The 16,597-nt window shown below is 36.1% G+C and overlaps 1 protein-coding gene across 1 annotated transcript in view; it reads left to right on the forward strand.

The window, feature by feature from the left end:
• Positions 1 to 16,597, forward strand: part of BANK1 (B cell scaffold protein with ankyrin repeats 1) — a 1,951,135-nt gene that overhangs the window by 983,039 nt on the left and 951,499 nt on the right. Inside the window, exon 8 of the mRNA XM_044063440.1 lies at positions 10,807 to 10,903. Coding sequence (XP_043919375.1) covers positions 10,807 to 10,903 — 97 coding nt within the window. The remainder of the gene's footprint in view (positions 1 to 10,806; positions 10,904 to 16,597) is intronic.

Below are 16,597 nucleotides of genomic sequence, written 5' to 3' on the forward strand. Positions count from 1 at the left end.
ACTGAGTTATATGCATTAATTATGGTATGATGGCATATTATGTGAGGAGACTAATAGGGAATTAGATACCTGATAGGAATCATAGGTAATGGCAATGAGAACTGTCAAGGAAAAAATGACAACACTGACTATGGAGCACTCACTGGTCTGGTGCTGTGCCTGGTCCCACTCCACATCTGTTTGGGTAACACATTTCTACTAGGAAATCAGGCCAAGGTATTCACAGATGTCACTTAGGTCAGAAAGGTGATGAAGCATAGCAGTGACAGACACAGTTATGTGACACTGTACTGTTCATGTATGCAGATAGCTAGTACTTAGGATCCCGTGATAAAATAATGCAAACTTAAGCCTCGGATTCAATAATGCCTTCACTAAGTGTACAACACAGACATAACTCATGCCTTCTTCCTCTTAATTTTTGTTTTCCTACTGATATTCTTGCAGCTTTAAATGTTGACAGGATTCATAAAGGTTCCCTCAAAGTGTAGATTACATGTACACATAGTGTACTCTTTCTGAGTGTCTATAAAGCACAAAAATGTGATAAGAATGTTCTTGAATACATAGCATACACTTTAGTGTAGGCTTTCTTTAAGCAGGGGAATCAAGTGGTAACATGCTAGGAATTGTGCACAAAGCTAGAAACGGTGCATCAAAAGTGTTACATAATGCTGTGCTATAAGTGAAGCTTAGCTGTGGGAGCTGGGGGTAAGTAAGTGGTTTATGCATTTACAAAGCATGGTAGCAAGTCCAGAAAACTTACACTGCCTGCAAGCTGTTTACACTTAACAGCTGTGAAGTACTACTATCTTCTCTTAGTGATAATTACACCTTACTACTATTAACACTTTTTTTCTGAATCCTGCTTTAACCTTTTTTTCAAAGAAGGTGGTTATTTTAGATTTAGCAAGGAGTATGTGCTTCACGTTTCATCTGGCTGCTCCTGTCAGTTTTATTACAAGAAGTATGCCAAGGACATGTGGCTGGCTGACTATTCAAATGTCTAAGCATTTAGTTTTCAGTTATCTCACATGAAGCGTGACTATGTTTAATCCATCTCGCAAAACAGTATCTACAGAACTGAAAACTCACTGCAAAACATACGTTGTTTATCTAATGGCTTGCATTAAGAATTCCATATTCTTTCATTTATTTTATTTTGTGCTTAAAGATTTATTTCAAACAAAGGGATTTTATTATCTGAACATTATTTTACTTTTTATTCAATGTACAAGTTGATAGTCATATAAATGTAAGACATTTTCAGTAAATATAGATGCATGTTAATAAGTAGGCTCTAATGTAACTAAGGTGAAGATATGTTGCCTCCACAAATTTAAAATATGAGAGTTCTGACAAAAGCCATTAATTGGTAAATTAACCAGGATTTCATAAGAGATAATTGGCCCTTTTTTTCTGTTTCTCGGTTTCTTACTGTGGTGCCCGCATAAAACTTAAAGATCGAGTAGAGCCAATGCAGACAGACATATCAATATACAAGCAACAGCTAATACCAGCACATGAATTATATCAGTAGCTCTAACCACCCTGTCAAAAATGCTTTTCTGAAACATGCTGTAAAAAGTGCACTTTCCTAAAAACTGTAAAGTGACTTTATTATATACTTTATATAATTTAGAGGAATGCACAAAAGTGGATAACTTTTCCCCCATTAAAAATGAAGGCTTCTAGGTTTTTCCTTATGTTTACTCAACCAGGTGTGCAAAAAGTTTCTTTTGAGTGGAAGAGGTAATTTCAAACATATGTCAGTACTTGGTGTTAACGCAGTCATTTTACTCCATAACTGTGTCTATTATTCTATACAGTTACTTAGAGGACAAAAATTATTACTAGTAGATCTATGCAACTAAGGGATCTATATGTGTAAACATTTTAGCTGATTTAGTGATTTGCAATTCCTTCCCACCAGTTCTTACTTTAGACTGCACACAGGCAAAATAGACTTTACTTAAAACAGATTAATAAATGATTCCTGTTTTCTTGTTTTTTGCAAATCTGATAACTTTCCTGGGAAGGCACAATCCTGTCAGTACTGAAAATGTATATATGATTGAGTTGAGAAAGGAAATGCTGGTTGTGCATAAATTTCATATGTCATATGACTGAAGAAGGATTTCCTTGTCCATTGGCTGAAAATGCTAAAAGAATGGACTTTGGAATAATCAGATGTCCAATGCCTTCTAAAGGAAATGACACCATGGGAATAGTGAGGAAGGTATGAAAGGAGAACATCCTCCATGGGAAACTTTGAGAAAAAACTTAGCAATCACAGCCAAGGATAATCATAAGGCCTTTTACAGCTATGTCTGTAACTTAAAAGGTAGGACCCAAGCATGTGCCAAACTAGTGACTAACAGTATCATACACACTGATCCCACAGAGATAGCAGTTTGACAATGCAACTGTAAACTTTAAAGAAGTGCAAAAAACAAAAACAAAATAAATACACAGTAAACTTCCATAGTATAATGAAAATAAGTAATCCAAGTGCAAAATAATACTTAATTTAGTTTGTCTTGCCAAGGATGGCTACAGATATTAGCAAAATATCTAAAAGTATTGTACCGTTGTCACTAGCTCTGGATAAATGAGCCAAGATTCATGCAAATGTGAGGCTTATATACAATCAGAAAAAAGCAAGTTTTACACTAACTATGCCCTAAGGATACTCAAGTAAACACACAATGATCTTTCCAGAAGCAGTTTCCAGCTTCATTCCCTTATCCCCTCCAAACCTATCACAAACCTTGCCCCCAACTCCCCCCTGCCCTACATATCCAAATAGCAGGTCATTAAAGCCTGGTCTAAGGCAAAAAACACAGCCTCTGTAGGACTAGACTGCATTCCAGGCTATCTTCTAAACAAACTAAAACATGAACTAGCATCGCCATTAAGTACCCTATTCAATCACAGCCTAACCACTGGCTTTGTTTCTCTGGAACTGAGAACAACAGCGGTCACTCCCATCCACAAAGGTGGCTTAGCAACAGACCCAGGGAATTATAGATCCATAAGTCTGACCAGCTTCATCTGTAAAGCCATGAAACGTACCATAATGGACCTCATAAATAAAGACATAGGCGACCTCGAAACCCTTGATCCGACCCAATTCTTTTTAGTCAAGGGCAGATCCTGCCTGGTAAACCTGGTGGATTTCTTTGAAAATGTGATGAGTGCCATTGATGAGGGCAAATCTGTGCACAAAGCATACCTTGACTTGGCAAAGACTTCTGACACAATTCCACATGCAGGCATTACCGATAAACTTAGCAAACTGAATGTAAACCCCTTTGCTGTAAAATGGGTTGCCAACTGGCTCACAAACCAGTTACACACTATCAAAGTGGGTGACTCCACATCAACCAGCAGACCTGTCACTAGCAGGGTGCCACAAGGGTCAGTGCTGGGCCCCCTACTGTTTGGTATATAATTCTCAGAAGTTCAGGACAAAACTAAGGGGCTGTGGCTGACCAAGTTTGTGGATGACTACAAACTGGGTGCATTTACTGAATCCCCAAATGACGTCAGCATACTTCAGGAGGGTCTTATGCAGACCAACAACTGGTGTCTTAGTCACAGTCTCAAACTGGATGCAAAGAAATGCATCATCATTTCCTTCAGTAAAAACAATGTCCCTTCACACTATCAGATTAACAAGCATACCCTATGTACATATGATGTGGTAAGAGATCTGGGATTACAAGTAGACTGCAACCTTAACTTTGACCACCATGTGTCTACCGTAGTAAGGACGGCTTTCTATGTGGCACACTTGATGAGCAAAGGCATCGCCTCTAAAGCAAAGGAGGTTATAACCCCTCTATACTCATCCCTAATCAGGCCCATAATTGGGTATAATGCCACTTTTGGCATGTACCATACAAAGCACCTGCAGCAATTGGAGAGACCTCAAAGGTTTCTAACTATGAACATTAAGGGACTCCATCATGTCCTTATACAGACCAACTAAAGTCTCCATCACTATACTCCGTATTGTATAGACTTCTTAGGGGAGACTTATGCCTGGCTTACAGAGCAATCTCTGACCCAAACCTAATGAATTTGCTACACATCCGTAAATCAAATGGGACTAGAACTACCCGTGCCAGGAACCTAAATATGGTCTGCCACTTGAACAGGTCATGCTGGATGGACATATTTGTCTCCCAGTGAATGCCACATCTTTGGAATAGGCTGCCAATTCTTGTGAAGCAGAGCACCTCTATGACACTGTTCAAAAGGAACCTGGAAGAGTCGATGGGGCACCATAAATGTTTACCAGGGATAGTGCCCACAACCCTCCTGGACATGGGTAGTCATTACTAAATACAATCCTGCGTATTGACTAGAGTATCTATGGTATTACGTTGGGATGAAACAGCTAGGTTTGAAATGAGCTCCAGGTCGAGAGCCTAGTAACCTCTTATGATCCTATGTCCTATGCTCATTCCTGCATCATTGTCCCTGACATGTTCTGTTTAAGCAGTGAGTGAGGAATAGTGCAATTGCTGTAATGTATTAGATCTCAGGGTAGTGGGGGACCTTTGAGAGATACCAGTAAATGCTGTATGGCTGGATGTGGTACACATCTGCTGCTCTAAAGGGGTTGGGAGGGTGGCGTAATGGTTAAGGTGTTTGCCTTACAAACACAAGGTGCAGGGTTTGAGTCTCACAAGGGATAATTGGCTAGGCTTACAATGGCCTGCAAGGGCAGTTAGCTTAGTACTAATCTATGAATCTATGAATCTAGTGTCCCTATTCTTGTTGTAACAGTAAAATAAAGATTCTTGTTGTAAAAGTGAACTAAAGATAACTAATAAGATCTGATGCTGGTAATCAGGTGATGATAATGTTAAATGTGTGCAGTTTAAACATGGGAAGGGAAACAGTACTATCAAACAAAGAGAAAATTTAAATGAAATGAATACTCAATAAATGACAAAAGAAACTAATCGAAATAATCATGCCTTTCCCATGAGAACATGCTGAAGAAGGCTTAGTAGTACAGATCTGTAAGCATGACATTCCCATGATTCTGTTGTGTGTAGCACAGTATTGCTAACACAGTAATATTCCTACTTATGTTGTTAGTAGAGACCACTGCAATTAACTATAAAAAGAACCAGGCTTAAATAGTGGGAAGTATACTTGCTGTGTTCAATTCAAGTCAGTCACAAAAGGTAACCAAATGTTCCACAAAAAGAAACGAAGCTGTAACCTACAAACCGCTTTACTTTGCGAACTCTTAATCCAGTAAAAAAGAGTCAAAATCACCATAGAGTGTTCATTCGAACCTACTCATCCACTGGGCAATAGCTTGTAGAAAAAACACGCAGCCAGCATGTAAAAATAAATCCAAGCGGCCAGTAGAAACCACGTTTATTAAAATAATTAGAACACAGGGCTAGCGCTTTCAACGAATCTTCATCAGGCCACTAACAAACAAACATACTAGCATCCCTTTTATAGCAAAATGCTAGAGTCAAGTACTGATGTCACATCCTGTTTGCACATGCTGAAGTCAACTCTGATGTCACATCCTGTTATACATAAAATATTTAAACTGACATCACTTTTGTAGTAAAACGCTACAAGCAACTCTGATGCCACATCCTACTAAATGTAAAATCTTATAAAATGTTTCAAATTATTTAAAATATATAAAATATATATGCAGACATTTTGTAAACAGTGTACAATAAAAATGTTCTAAAATAACATTTCACCCTACTTTAACTGCTGCTGCATGTAACATTCAAAATGTTTTAAAATAATTTAAGTATCTATGTAACCATCTCATAGACAGTATGCAGCAAATAAAGTGTTTCACAATTACATACTATCTTCCTATAAATACTGCACTTATATGCATACTAGTAACAAAAATGGCACACGTTTAGTATTTAATAATAAGCGATATCGTCCCATTTGAAATACTTGTATGTATAAATACATGTTTAAAATAGGGATCAAATTAATAAAGATATTAATATCTACACATGAGCTATTTAGCATAATTATAACTGTACAAAAATGATCATTCAAAAGACTGCATCTAAAATTTGTACAGCGTGTGCTTCTAAATATTTTTCCATTTCTGTCTCCATCATTGTCTCTGTATTTTACTCTGCAGGCTCATTAGGGGCCAATTGTTATGAAAAATGCTGATATACCATGTATTCCTCTTTCATCCAGCACACATATTTCACCTGATTTTGCACATTTAGTCTCATATATTTTTATGTTTATTATATCAGCTGTTATCAACATTTTTGCGTGTGCACATATCTGTTTTGAATGATTTTGCTGTTACAGATATTATGATATTTAGAAGCACACGCTTTAGATACTTAAATTATTTTAAAACATTTTGAATGTTACATGCAGCAGCAGTTATAGTAGGGTGAAATGTTATTTTAGAACATTTTTATTGTACACTGTTTACAAAATGTCTGCATATATATTTTATATATTTTATATATTTTAAATAATTTGAAACATTTTATAAGATTTTACATTTAGTAGGATGTGGCATCAGAGTTGCTTGTAGCGTTTTACTACAAAAGTGATGTCAGTTTAAATATTTTATGTATAACAGGATGTGACATCAGAGTTGACTTCAGCATGTGCAAACAGGATGTGACATCAGTACTTGACTCTAGCATTTTGCTATAAAAGGGATGCTAGTATGTTTGTTTGTTAGTGGCCTGATGAAGATTCGTTGAAAGCGCTAGCCCTGTGTTCTAACTATTTTAATAAACGTGGTTTCTACTGGCGCTTGATTTATTTTACATGCTGGCTGCGTGTTTTTCTACAAGCTATTGCCCAGTGGATGAGCAGGTTCGAATGAACACTCTATGGTGATTTTGACTCTTTTTTTACTGGATTAAGAGTTCATAAAGTAAAGCGGTTTGTAGGTTACAGCTTCGTTTCTTTTTGTGGAACATTTGGTTACCTTTTGTGACTGACTTGAATTGAACACAGCAAGTATACTTCCCACTATTTAAGCCTGTTTTTTTTGTTGCATTTTATAAGTCTTGTTTATTATCAGGCAAACAGAGTGTAGTGAGCATTATTCTTTGTTTTTAACTATAAAAAGAGTTTGAATTAGTGTGGGGGAAAACACATCAGGTAAGAACAAGAAAGAGAAGCAGGTCAAGGATATGAAATTGCAGAAGTAGCTGTAAATAAGAACATGCAGGATCTCTGGACCAGTATAACTGACACAGCCTACTTTGAACTCTGGCAATGTGCCAGTAGCATGCATTCTTTAACTGATGGAGCAGAGTATTTGATACATCCAGTAATCAAAATGTCATATGAAAATGTGGCAGCAAAATGCTAGGAAATGCTTTCCTCAATTAAAGAAAAAAAACAGCTACATTTTTAAGGAAATTGCCTGCTACTGCAGTAAAGTCAGAAGCAAATATTGCTTCCTGTGAGTGTATGTATTTATTGCATTAAAATCTGTATAGAATAGACAGAGACTGAAGGATACTTTCCTGCACATGCCCAAAACCATCATCCTGAGCTATAAAACATCCATCTATGTATGCACTTTGAAGAGCAGAAGGCATAAAGTAGGGCATGCATGCATTTCTGAGATTTTGGAAAACTTAAACGTTCATAAAAACTTGACTTCTGAAAAAATAAAAAGTAATTTTATTATGTATCCATATATGACTTACTAAGTTAAATATTTATCAGATGGATTGATTCTAGAGATAATTTGAGTGCAAGGTATGACAAAGGGGGAAACTGCCAGCTCAGCTACTCTAGGGCTTCATCTGTCCTAGGCATGGGGCAAGCATCTGACTCTGTGTGACTATTTAGCTTCCTGTAGTGCACATAAAACATGGTGATACCATCCTTCTTTGGTACCAGCACCACTAGGGAGGGTCAGGGACTGCTGGAATCCTGGATTACCCCTAGTTCCAACACTTCCTGTATCTCCTCTCTCAGAGTCTGTTTGACTCTCTCAGGCACCCTATGAGTGGCCTGCTTACTAGGCCTTTGGGGCCCTGTATCCACATGGTGCTGCACTAGGTGGGTGCACCCCAGTTTCCCAGTGACTATGCCCCCAAGCTCCTGTCACACTGATCAGATTTCTTGAACCTGGGTAAGGAATAGCTCCTGGAACATTGCTACCCCTCCCACTAAGGTGTCAGTCCGAGCCTCACTGAGGGGGTCAGTCTGATCTTTCTAGACACATTTAAACTCTGAGAGTACTTGCATATTTATTTGGTGACACTGTGTAGGCCACTCCTAATAGCCTTGCTCTTGGTCAAACTACCATTTGTATTGCTAGTAACATTACACAGTAAGATCGGATACCCTTTGTTAAGGGCCTTAAAGTAGCTGATAAAGAGGTGGCTGGTGGCAGTTATAACTACCTTTTAGTCTGGGCAGAAGGGGGCATAGCTAGCAAACCTGTGCCAGACTATCCCAGGTGTGTGTGTGTGTGTGTGTGTGTGTGTGTGTGTGTGTGTGTGTAAAACAAATCAAATCACAGGATATAGTTAAAACAACATTGCAGGACAGTCTCAAATAAATAATGAAAAACATCTAAGCCAAGCTTTGCTATATTCCTGAGTGTATCTAAGAGAATTACTATAACCTAGAAACTTACTTATGCCCCCTTCTGCCCAGACTAAAAGGTAGTTATAACAGGAAGACAGATGTGTAGTGAATGTATCTTGTCAGGTCCACGACAAAATAAGAAATGCTATCTCTCTCTCAGAGAGTTCTTAAATTAATATCTCAAATATTACTGCTGTAATAGCTTGCAGAATGACATTATTTCTTGCCATCTGACTCCATCCCAGGTAAAACCCCCCACTGCTGAAAGCTAGTAGTATTTAACATCTGCTTGTGAAAATACATACACAAAGGCTTTTACTCAGATCTTTGCAGATCCTAGAAGTCATAAAACAATAAAACACTTCCAAGACAATATAGAAAACTTCTCAGCATAGACATTGTGTCTGTTGCTCACTGAAACTGAAAGATAATATCTTTTTATGGCCCAGCCATAAAGTATTTTAATTTCAGCTATTTTTCTGAAGTTTTACAAGTTAACCTTCTATGTCCCAGTTTCCATTGTTAAAATATAAATTTAAACAGTTACAATAGTGTATGCACATTTCTGTTCTTTTCTAGTAGGGTACACTGTGATTACATTTTTAAGCTCAGTACTTTAAAACTCATTTCAACAGACACTTCTGTACCAGCAGTTTGATATATACATAACATACAGTTCTAATACAGTTGTAACACAAGTATCTTACACAAATAATTTCGATATTCACCAATACAAATGTATGAATAACATATTCACCATAAAAGTCACTACTAATAATGCTTTTCTTGGGGTTCAGAATAGTACCATGGGGATAAACAAGAACTGGATTAAGGAAAAAAAAAATCTCTAAATTACAGACAATAGCAAACAGATAATATTTAGTCTTAGTGTTGTTTTTATCATCTTGATATGATTTTGCTTCATATGTTAATTTAGTATGTCACTGTCTGCAAATATACTGATTATTAGAAGCAATAATACACATAAAAACAGTTCCAGTATGTACAGCATGTTTGTATATTTCTTCAGTGACCGAATTATTTATTTTCATACTTATTTGTTATGCATATTATTAGCTATTTATTTAAAGTTATCTTTGGCATACTAAAAGGGAAATAGTGCTCATTTACTCAGCTAAGGGATAATGTAAAGGCAGAGCAGAAGGTTTTGCTTATTCTAAGTTTTGCCCCTTCCAAAAGTAGCTAAGCTAGGCATCAGTTTTGAAAGCTTTACTCTCGAGCCAGGATGCTGCATTGAGTTTGTAAATATTCACATAACATTTACAGTTATGAAAGAATGAATATACTCATAGAGTACAAAAAGCAAATTGTGAAAATAAGTTTGCCAGTGGAAGCATATGTGTAATTAAAAATATGTCATGTGCAGGTGGTTGAGATAAGATTCCCCATGGTTTAGTTGTCCAAATCACATGATGCCAAGGAACAGAATGCCAATTACTGTTTTCTATATGAAGTGACCACTAGTGTAGTTTCCAAGTATATGCCAGCAGTGATTCCATTGTTTTGGGAGATTTTTTTTTCTTATTCATGTTTGTGTGGTTTTGGGAGCGTGATAACCACATGGAGTTGTAGGAGAGCTGCTCCCTTGCAAAAGCATTCTTACAGTGGGAGTTTTTCTGGCATTTGTGTTTGGTGATGTAGTCTCTTGGCATAGTGGAATCCAGAAACATAGCACCAGTGACCTCTAGAAACATGGCATTAGTGACTCTACAAACATGGTAACAGCAACCTGCATTTTTCAAAGTCAGAAAGGATATTAGAGCAGAATGACAGAAAATATTGCTGTGCCTAAGATAGAATAATATGATTTCTAGCAAATGTAGTACATTTGAAAAATGTGAAATATTTCTTATATTGTCATTAAAACCTGTTAGCCAGATAGCCTCAGCAAACATGAACGAACACAGTATGCATGATGCAGACATTTGGGAAAATACAGGTAATGCAAATGTTTTTATGTACCACAATTCCTTTGCATTACTGAATGTGTTTTTCTACCCCATGCCAAGACACATTACTCTGACAATTAATACCATCAACTAAAAAAAAACTTTTGAAATATCTGTACAGATCCAAAAATAAGTATGAGTTCCTTTTCAGAAAACATTGAGTTCAATAATCTAACCCGAGTTACTGTTGTTGAAAAAAATGATTTATTGAGAATGCTATGATTTGTTTTAGGTGTCATCACCACAGGCAGAGGCCTCCAAGTATTCACAAGATGAAGAAGATGATGTTTATATAATAATGACAGAAAATCCACCTAAGTTCCTCCAGGGTAAGTGTCTCTTAATTTATTTCTCATTCTCTCAGTTTAGATGTTTCTGTGTGTCTCTCTCACTCACGTACTCATGTACCCAAAGTAGAAGTTTTTTGTTTTCTTTTTACAGTATATAATTCTGTTGGCATACTATCTGACACTGAACCAAATAGCATGAATTGGTCATAATTGGTGAAGGCCCTTCATCTGGGCATTGAAGCATGACTTTAGACATGTCCTTCATTATCTCGTCTGCAGTATTACTGCACGACTCTTCCCCTCTAACCAGTAGGTACTAGCTGTGATTGAGTTCCTTCATTTACTTGTGTTCTGTGCTATCCAATTTAACCTACTCAGGATCAGAGAGTTGGAAACCCTCTCAGTTTTAATTAAAACTAAAGTTCAAATACATTGGCTGCATAATGAGAAGATAGGATTTATGAGAAATGACAAATATTGGGGTAGATTGAAGGCAAATGAAGAAGGCAGTGGCTGATGGTAAGATGGGTGGGCAACATTTCTAAAATAAAAAATATGAATTCACAAGAATGTATAGTTGCAGTGTTAAAGTACTTGATGTCCTGAAGAGTCAGATTTGACTAAATGACTAAGCAAAAACAACAAGTACATGTACAAACCCCAAACAAAGATACCCTTAAGCAGAACTGAACAGAAGAAGCAAGAGAACATTAGGAGTCCTTTCTACTGCTACCCCTAGTACTGTGTTGCTTCCATTAGCTACAAAAAGGTGTCAAAGAAAGTTTTTTTCTTTGTCAGTAAATGGCAGTCAGTATGGGCAGCAGAAACCAAAAAGTGAAGATAGGGAGCCTGGAAAGTAGTACAGCTAGTCAGGCTTACTGACAGCATGGATAATGTTGACATATTTATCCCTGAGGAGACTGGAGTCTTATAGAAGATTCCTAATGACTTCCAGGAACCACACCCACCCACAGCCCATTCAGTACACAGGCACAAATGTAGGAATCCCAGCTGTAGTCATCTGTAGAACAAAAAACTTGTCCAAGAAGCGGCACTGCACCCTGCCTCTGAGAGTACATTAAGATTTTTCTCTGACAGCAACTGCTTAGAGCACAAAGGTTAAATAACATCTGTAATCTTTGGATGAACAAGAACCTTGCTTTAAAAGTGATAGTACACTTGCTCCCCAAGAAAGACAATATTATTGACATCTGCTTAGAGTACCTGTAAAACACTGGGTTTAGTTGTGGTTTGTTTTCCCTACCCCTGGGTGCTTCACCTAACAGTAAGGTCAAGGCATCTTGCAACATTCTACACACTCACCACCTCAGTGTCTGCTGCTGCTGCTACTTAGGCATTCCTATCTAAATATTAAAAGGTTTTACAAGGCTATATAAGTATTATGCTAGATTAGAAATTATTGGTGTAAAATAAATTTTAAACAAAATAATGTATAAAAAACACAAATAAATTAACTTCAACATACAGTGGCCATACTTACCTGATATGAATGACTTTACAGACTATAGTACTGTACAGCTCTAAACTTCTTTGCTGAAGAATCAGGGACAAAGCCAAAAAAGTAATGGCAGATAAAGGTGCAAACTCAAGGATAAATTTAAATATTTTTCTAACTTACTTGGATAGCAGAATAGTAAGCTTTGAATCAGCATGTGTTTTCTGAAAATTAAGAAGCACAAAATGTTGGGCATTATTGAATAACTGTAATCCTCAGTGATTTACCAGAAAATCAACATTTTGGAGGACGGGGCAAAAATATGAGGCAGAATCAGGGACATTGGAGAGATATGGAGTACTGGCTGCTCAGTCGCAAAGAAGTCTTTTCAAATGTTCACAGAAAAGACAACTTAAAAATCAAAGGAAGTCAGAGAAAACAACTTAGTATTATAGTGTTAAATGAAAGAATGATAGACTACTTTAGCAAAACACTTCATAGCAGAAAAATGAGAATTACAAATTAGAAAAGTGAAAATGGAAGGAAGTACACAAAACAACAACAGAAGGAAAATGGCATGTAATAGATGTAAACGATGAATTAAAATGAGAGAGTTAAAGAAAACATGAAATCGAAAAATGTAACAAAGTCTAAAAAAACAAAAAAATAAACCAAACTGTTCTGTCACCACTTCAGTTTATTATAGATCTGTAGCCTTGGCTAGTCACCTTCTCAGAATAATTAGGCAATTCCATAAAGTTCCTTTTATACAGATAGGTCCCAGTTAATACACAATGAATTATACACTTATTCAATTAAACAATAAAACTTAAAGAATTATATAAAAAAATATAACCAATTTATATTAACCAAATGCTACATTAATTCAATACAAAACAATATAATGCTTACATACATTCTTACTGACATTTTATATATATATATATATATATATATATATATATATATATATATATATATAAACTAAAATACATAGTTATTAATCACATAAAAATATCTAACTAATCAGTATTTCATTAATTTAAACATTTTATTACTACCTAATTTAAAAACAAAAATTGAAAACTAAATTTAAACCTTTAGAAAATAATATTTTACATTTTAATATAATTTTACTGTCTAATTCATTTAACTTATTAGCAAAGTTACCACCTCCAGGAAGATAAGGCAGAGCTAATACTCTAAAAAATAAACCAATACCTTGGTACTCTTTGTGGAAATGGTCTGCCTCAGGACTTTTCAAATGATGATTTCTAATGTCCTCCAAATGTTGTAAAAAATACACATTTTTATTTTTGCATTTCATCTGACTCACATACAATTTAGGACTTTTAGAATCACACCCAATTATGTACACTACCCCATAAGAGTCACAATCACATCTATTCTTGGAAACAAAATTCTTCCCATTGATTTTAGTTCCTGTAAGGATTTTTTTGTTTTGTTTTTGTTTATGTTGGGACAAACCTTAGAATGTCCACAAGCAAATGAACTTCTTTTGTCAACAGTACAATAAAATAGGTAGTCTCTGATCAAAACTCAACAATTCTTTTAAATTATTTTATCTACTGTAAGAAAAAATTATGTTTTGGGGGGGACACTCAACTCATCTTTATATACCATATGCCAAAACTGATGAAAAAGGAGAACATTTTGTAACAAAAATATTTTTTCATTACAGCCATCCTTGACCTTTGTATTCTCACTAATGAAAATGTTTCCACAATGGTTCCCAAATGTTTTCATGCCTCTACTCCCCAAATGTTTCTTTTTATCATTATTTAATTGTACTGTGGAATAACCACATTCTCCTAGTCTGCACTCCACCTCTAACATACCGACATCCTTAAACCTTTCTTCTGATGTATTAGCAATTATTGTCTTAAACTCCCCAAAAGGTGGAAAATCTATAAAATGAGGTGGGTGCATGCTGGCAACATACAAAAAGTTATTCACTGCTGTCTCCTTTCTATAAAGTTGATACTGAATGCCTAATTCCCCATCCACATAAAATGCAACATCCAAATGTAATGTAAATTTGAGACCATGGGTATTCCAACTTAATTAATTAAGATTTCAACAAATTGACTTTCATTTCCTCTACAAATAAAGAGCAAATGTTCTATATATCCTTTATACAGAACCACATCTTCTGAAAAGAATTGTGTCAGTCATACAAAATAGAAGTTTGTAAGTATCAATGTAGTGGACTTATTCCTTTCTATTCCTTTGGAGAAGGGTTTACATTTTTTCTATGATAGTTTGGTAAGTTTTGATGTTTTTAGTACTCAACAAATACATTTAATTATGACACTTAATACTTTATTACATGAAAAAATTTTATTTTGAGGGAGAAATGTTTAGATAACTAAAAGAAGTGATGATGGAGGCTGCTTGTGCCCCCACTTACGCCAATCTAGTACTTTTGCCTTGGGAAAATTGTTTTGTGCTCTGCTCTGAGTTCTTTCAGTACATTAAATTGCTTTTAAGATTTCCTAGAGGACATTTTTATCTTGTAGGAAGGATCAGAAAATTATATTTTGAAATGTATTCGGTTTTTACATCAAATTTTTTTTGCACTTGAATGGTCTTGGATGAAAAAAGCAATATTTAGCAGCTTTTATGGTATTTATGGTATTTAGAATAATTTTTGATGTAATAATGAGGTATAATTTGTTTTATGTTGTAGGAGTTTTTATTGTTTATGTACAGGGTTTTATACACAATACGGGTGTGTATAATTTTAAGATTTTAATTGAGTGTAATGAATTGATTAATTGATTTGTTTGGTTGAATAGTTTAAAAGGACACATTTGTTTTTAATATATTTATTGTGATGAAGTCTTTAATTTGAAGGGATGAAAGTGCTTAATGTTTAATATTATTTTAATAAATACATTTCATTTTAACTTTGGGTTCAGTCCTTGGCTACCCATTTGATTTTTTTATTGCTCCTGCACCATGTTGTCACCTTTTGGTGTTTACTTTTTAGCCATCACCTGGGCTAAAAAGGCCACAGAACAAAACAAAATTTCAAATAGTGCAGTGTAAATAAAGGTATATAACCATTTCAAAAGTGCAAAGAAGAAACAAAATTACATAAATTATAGCACAAACAGAGCACACAACCTTAACACTTGTCAAAAAACTGTTGACATAAGCTTATAATAATAGAGCAAAATGAGTTCAATAAAGCATAGTGTTAGCATAGAATTATAAAATAAAATGTGTTGTTATCCACTGTTGGGTATCTACTGCTCTGAAGTCCAGGCCAACACAAGGGACTCTGGCTGGCAAAGTTCGCAGACGATTGCAAGTTGGGAGCTATTATTAACTCCCCCAAGTGATGTTGACATCCTACAGAAAGGCCTCACTGAGACCAATAACTGGTATCAGAATCATGCCCTTAAACTCAATGCCAAAAATGTGTCATCATCCCCTTGGGAAAAACCTGGTTCTCCCTTGAATTACCACATCGATGGTAGTCCACTGAACACAGAAGGCGTTATAAGAGATCTGGGAATACAAGTTGACAGCAACATCTCTTTTGACCACCACATTTCCACTGTGGTCAGAAAGTCCTTCTGTGTGGCACATCTCATTACTAAGGGTTTTGCATCCAGGAAGAAAGAGGTCATTGTCTCCCTCTACTCTTCACTCATTAGGCCAGTCATCGAGTACAAAGCGCCATTTGGCATGTACCTCACTAGACACCTGCAACAATGGGAGAGGCCACAAAAATACCTCACAAAGAGGATCCTAAGCCTTAAACACTTGTCCTATATGGACAGACTCAAAAAACAAAACTCCAATTATTCTCTGTCTCATATCACCTACTTAGAGGCAATCTCTGCTTGACTTACAAAGCCATGTCTGATCCAGCTCTGTTAGAAATGCTACATCTGAAGAAGTCCCAATCCCTCTGCACCACACACTCCAGAGACATCAGCCTTATTACCGCACTCAACAGAACATGCTGGAGGGACAGGTTCATAACCCAGAGACTGCCCATGCTATGGAATAGACTTAACATACATGTCAAGCAGAGCACCTCACTGACCCTCTTCAAGAGAAATCTTGATGAGTGGATGGGAAAAAGAAAATTCACCTCAGAGATCACTCCAGTGGAACTTCTCGACAGAGGGACTAGGAAATAAGGCCAGGTGGCATAATGCCAGGGTAATCCTATGGGCTAGGCTTGTAAAGGCTCCAGGGTCATTAGCCTAGTACATACCTATGAACCTATTACAACAGAT

Source organism: Protopterus annectens, chromosome 2.part1 (genome assembly GCF_019279795.1).
Source record: "Protopterus annectens isolate FY-2018-M chromosome 2.part1, PAN1.0, whole genome shotgun sequence".
In the NCBI taxonomy this organism is placed as follows: Eukaryota; Metazoa; Chordata; order Ceratodontiformes; family Protopteridae; genus Protopterus; species Protopterus annectens.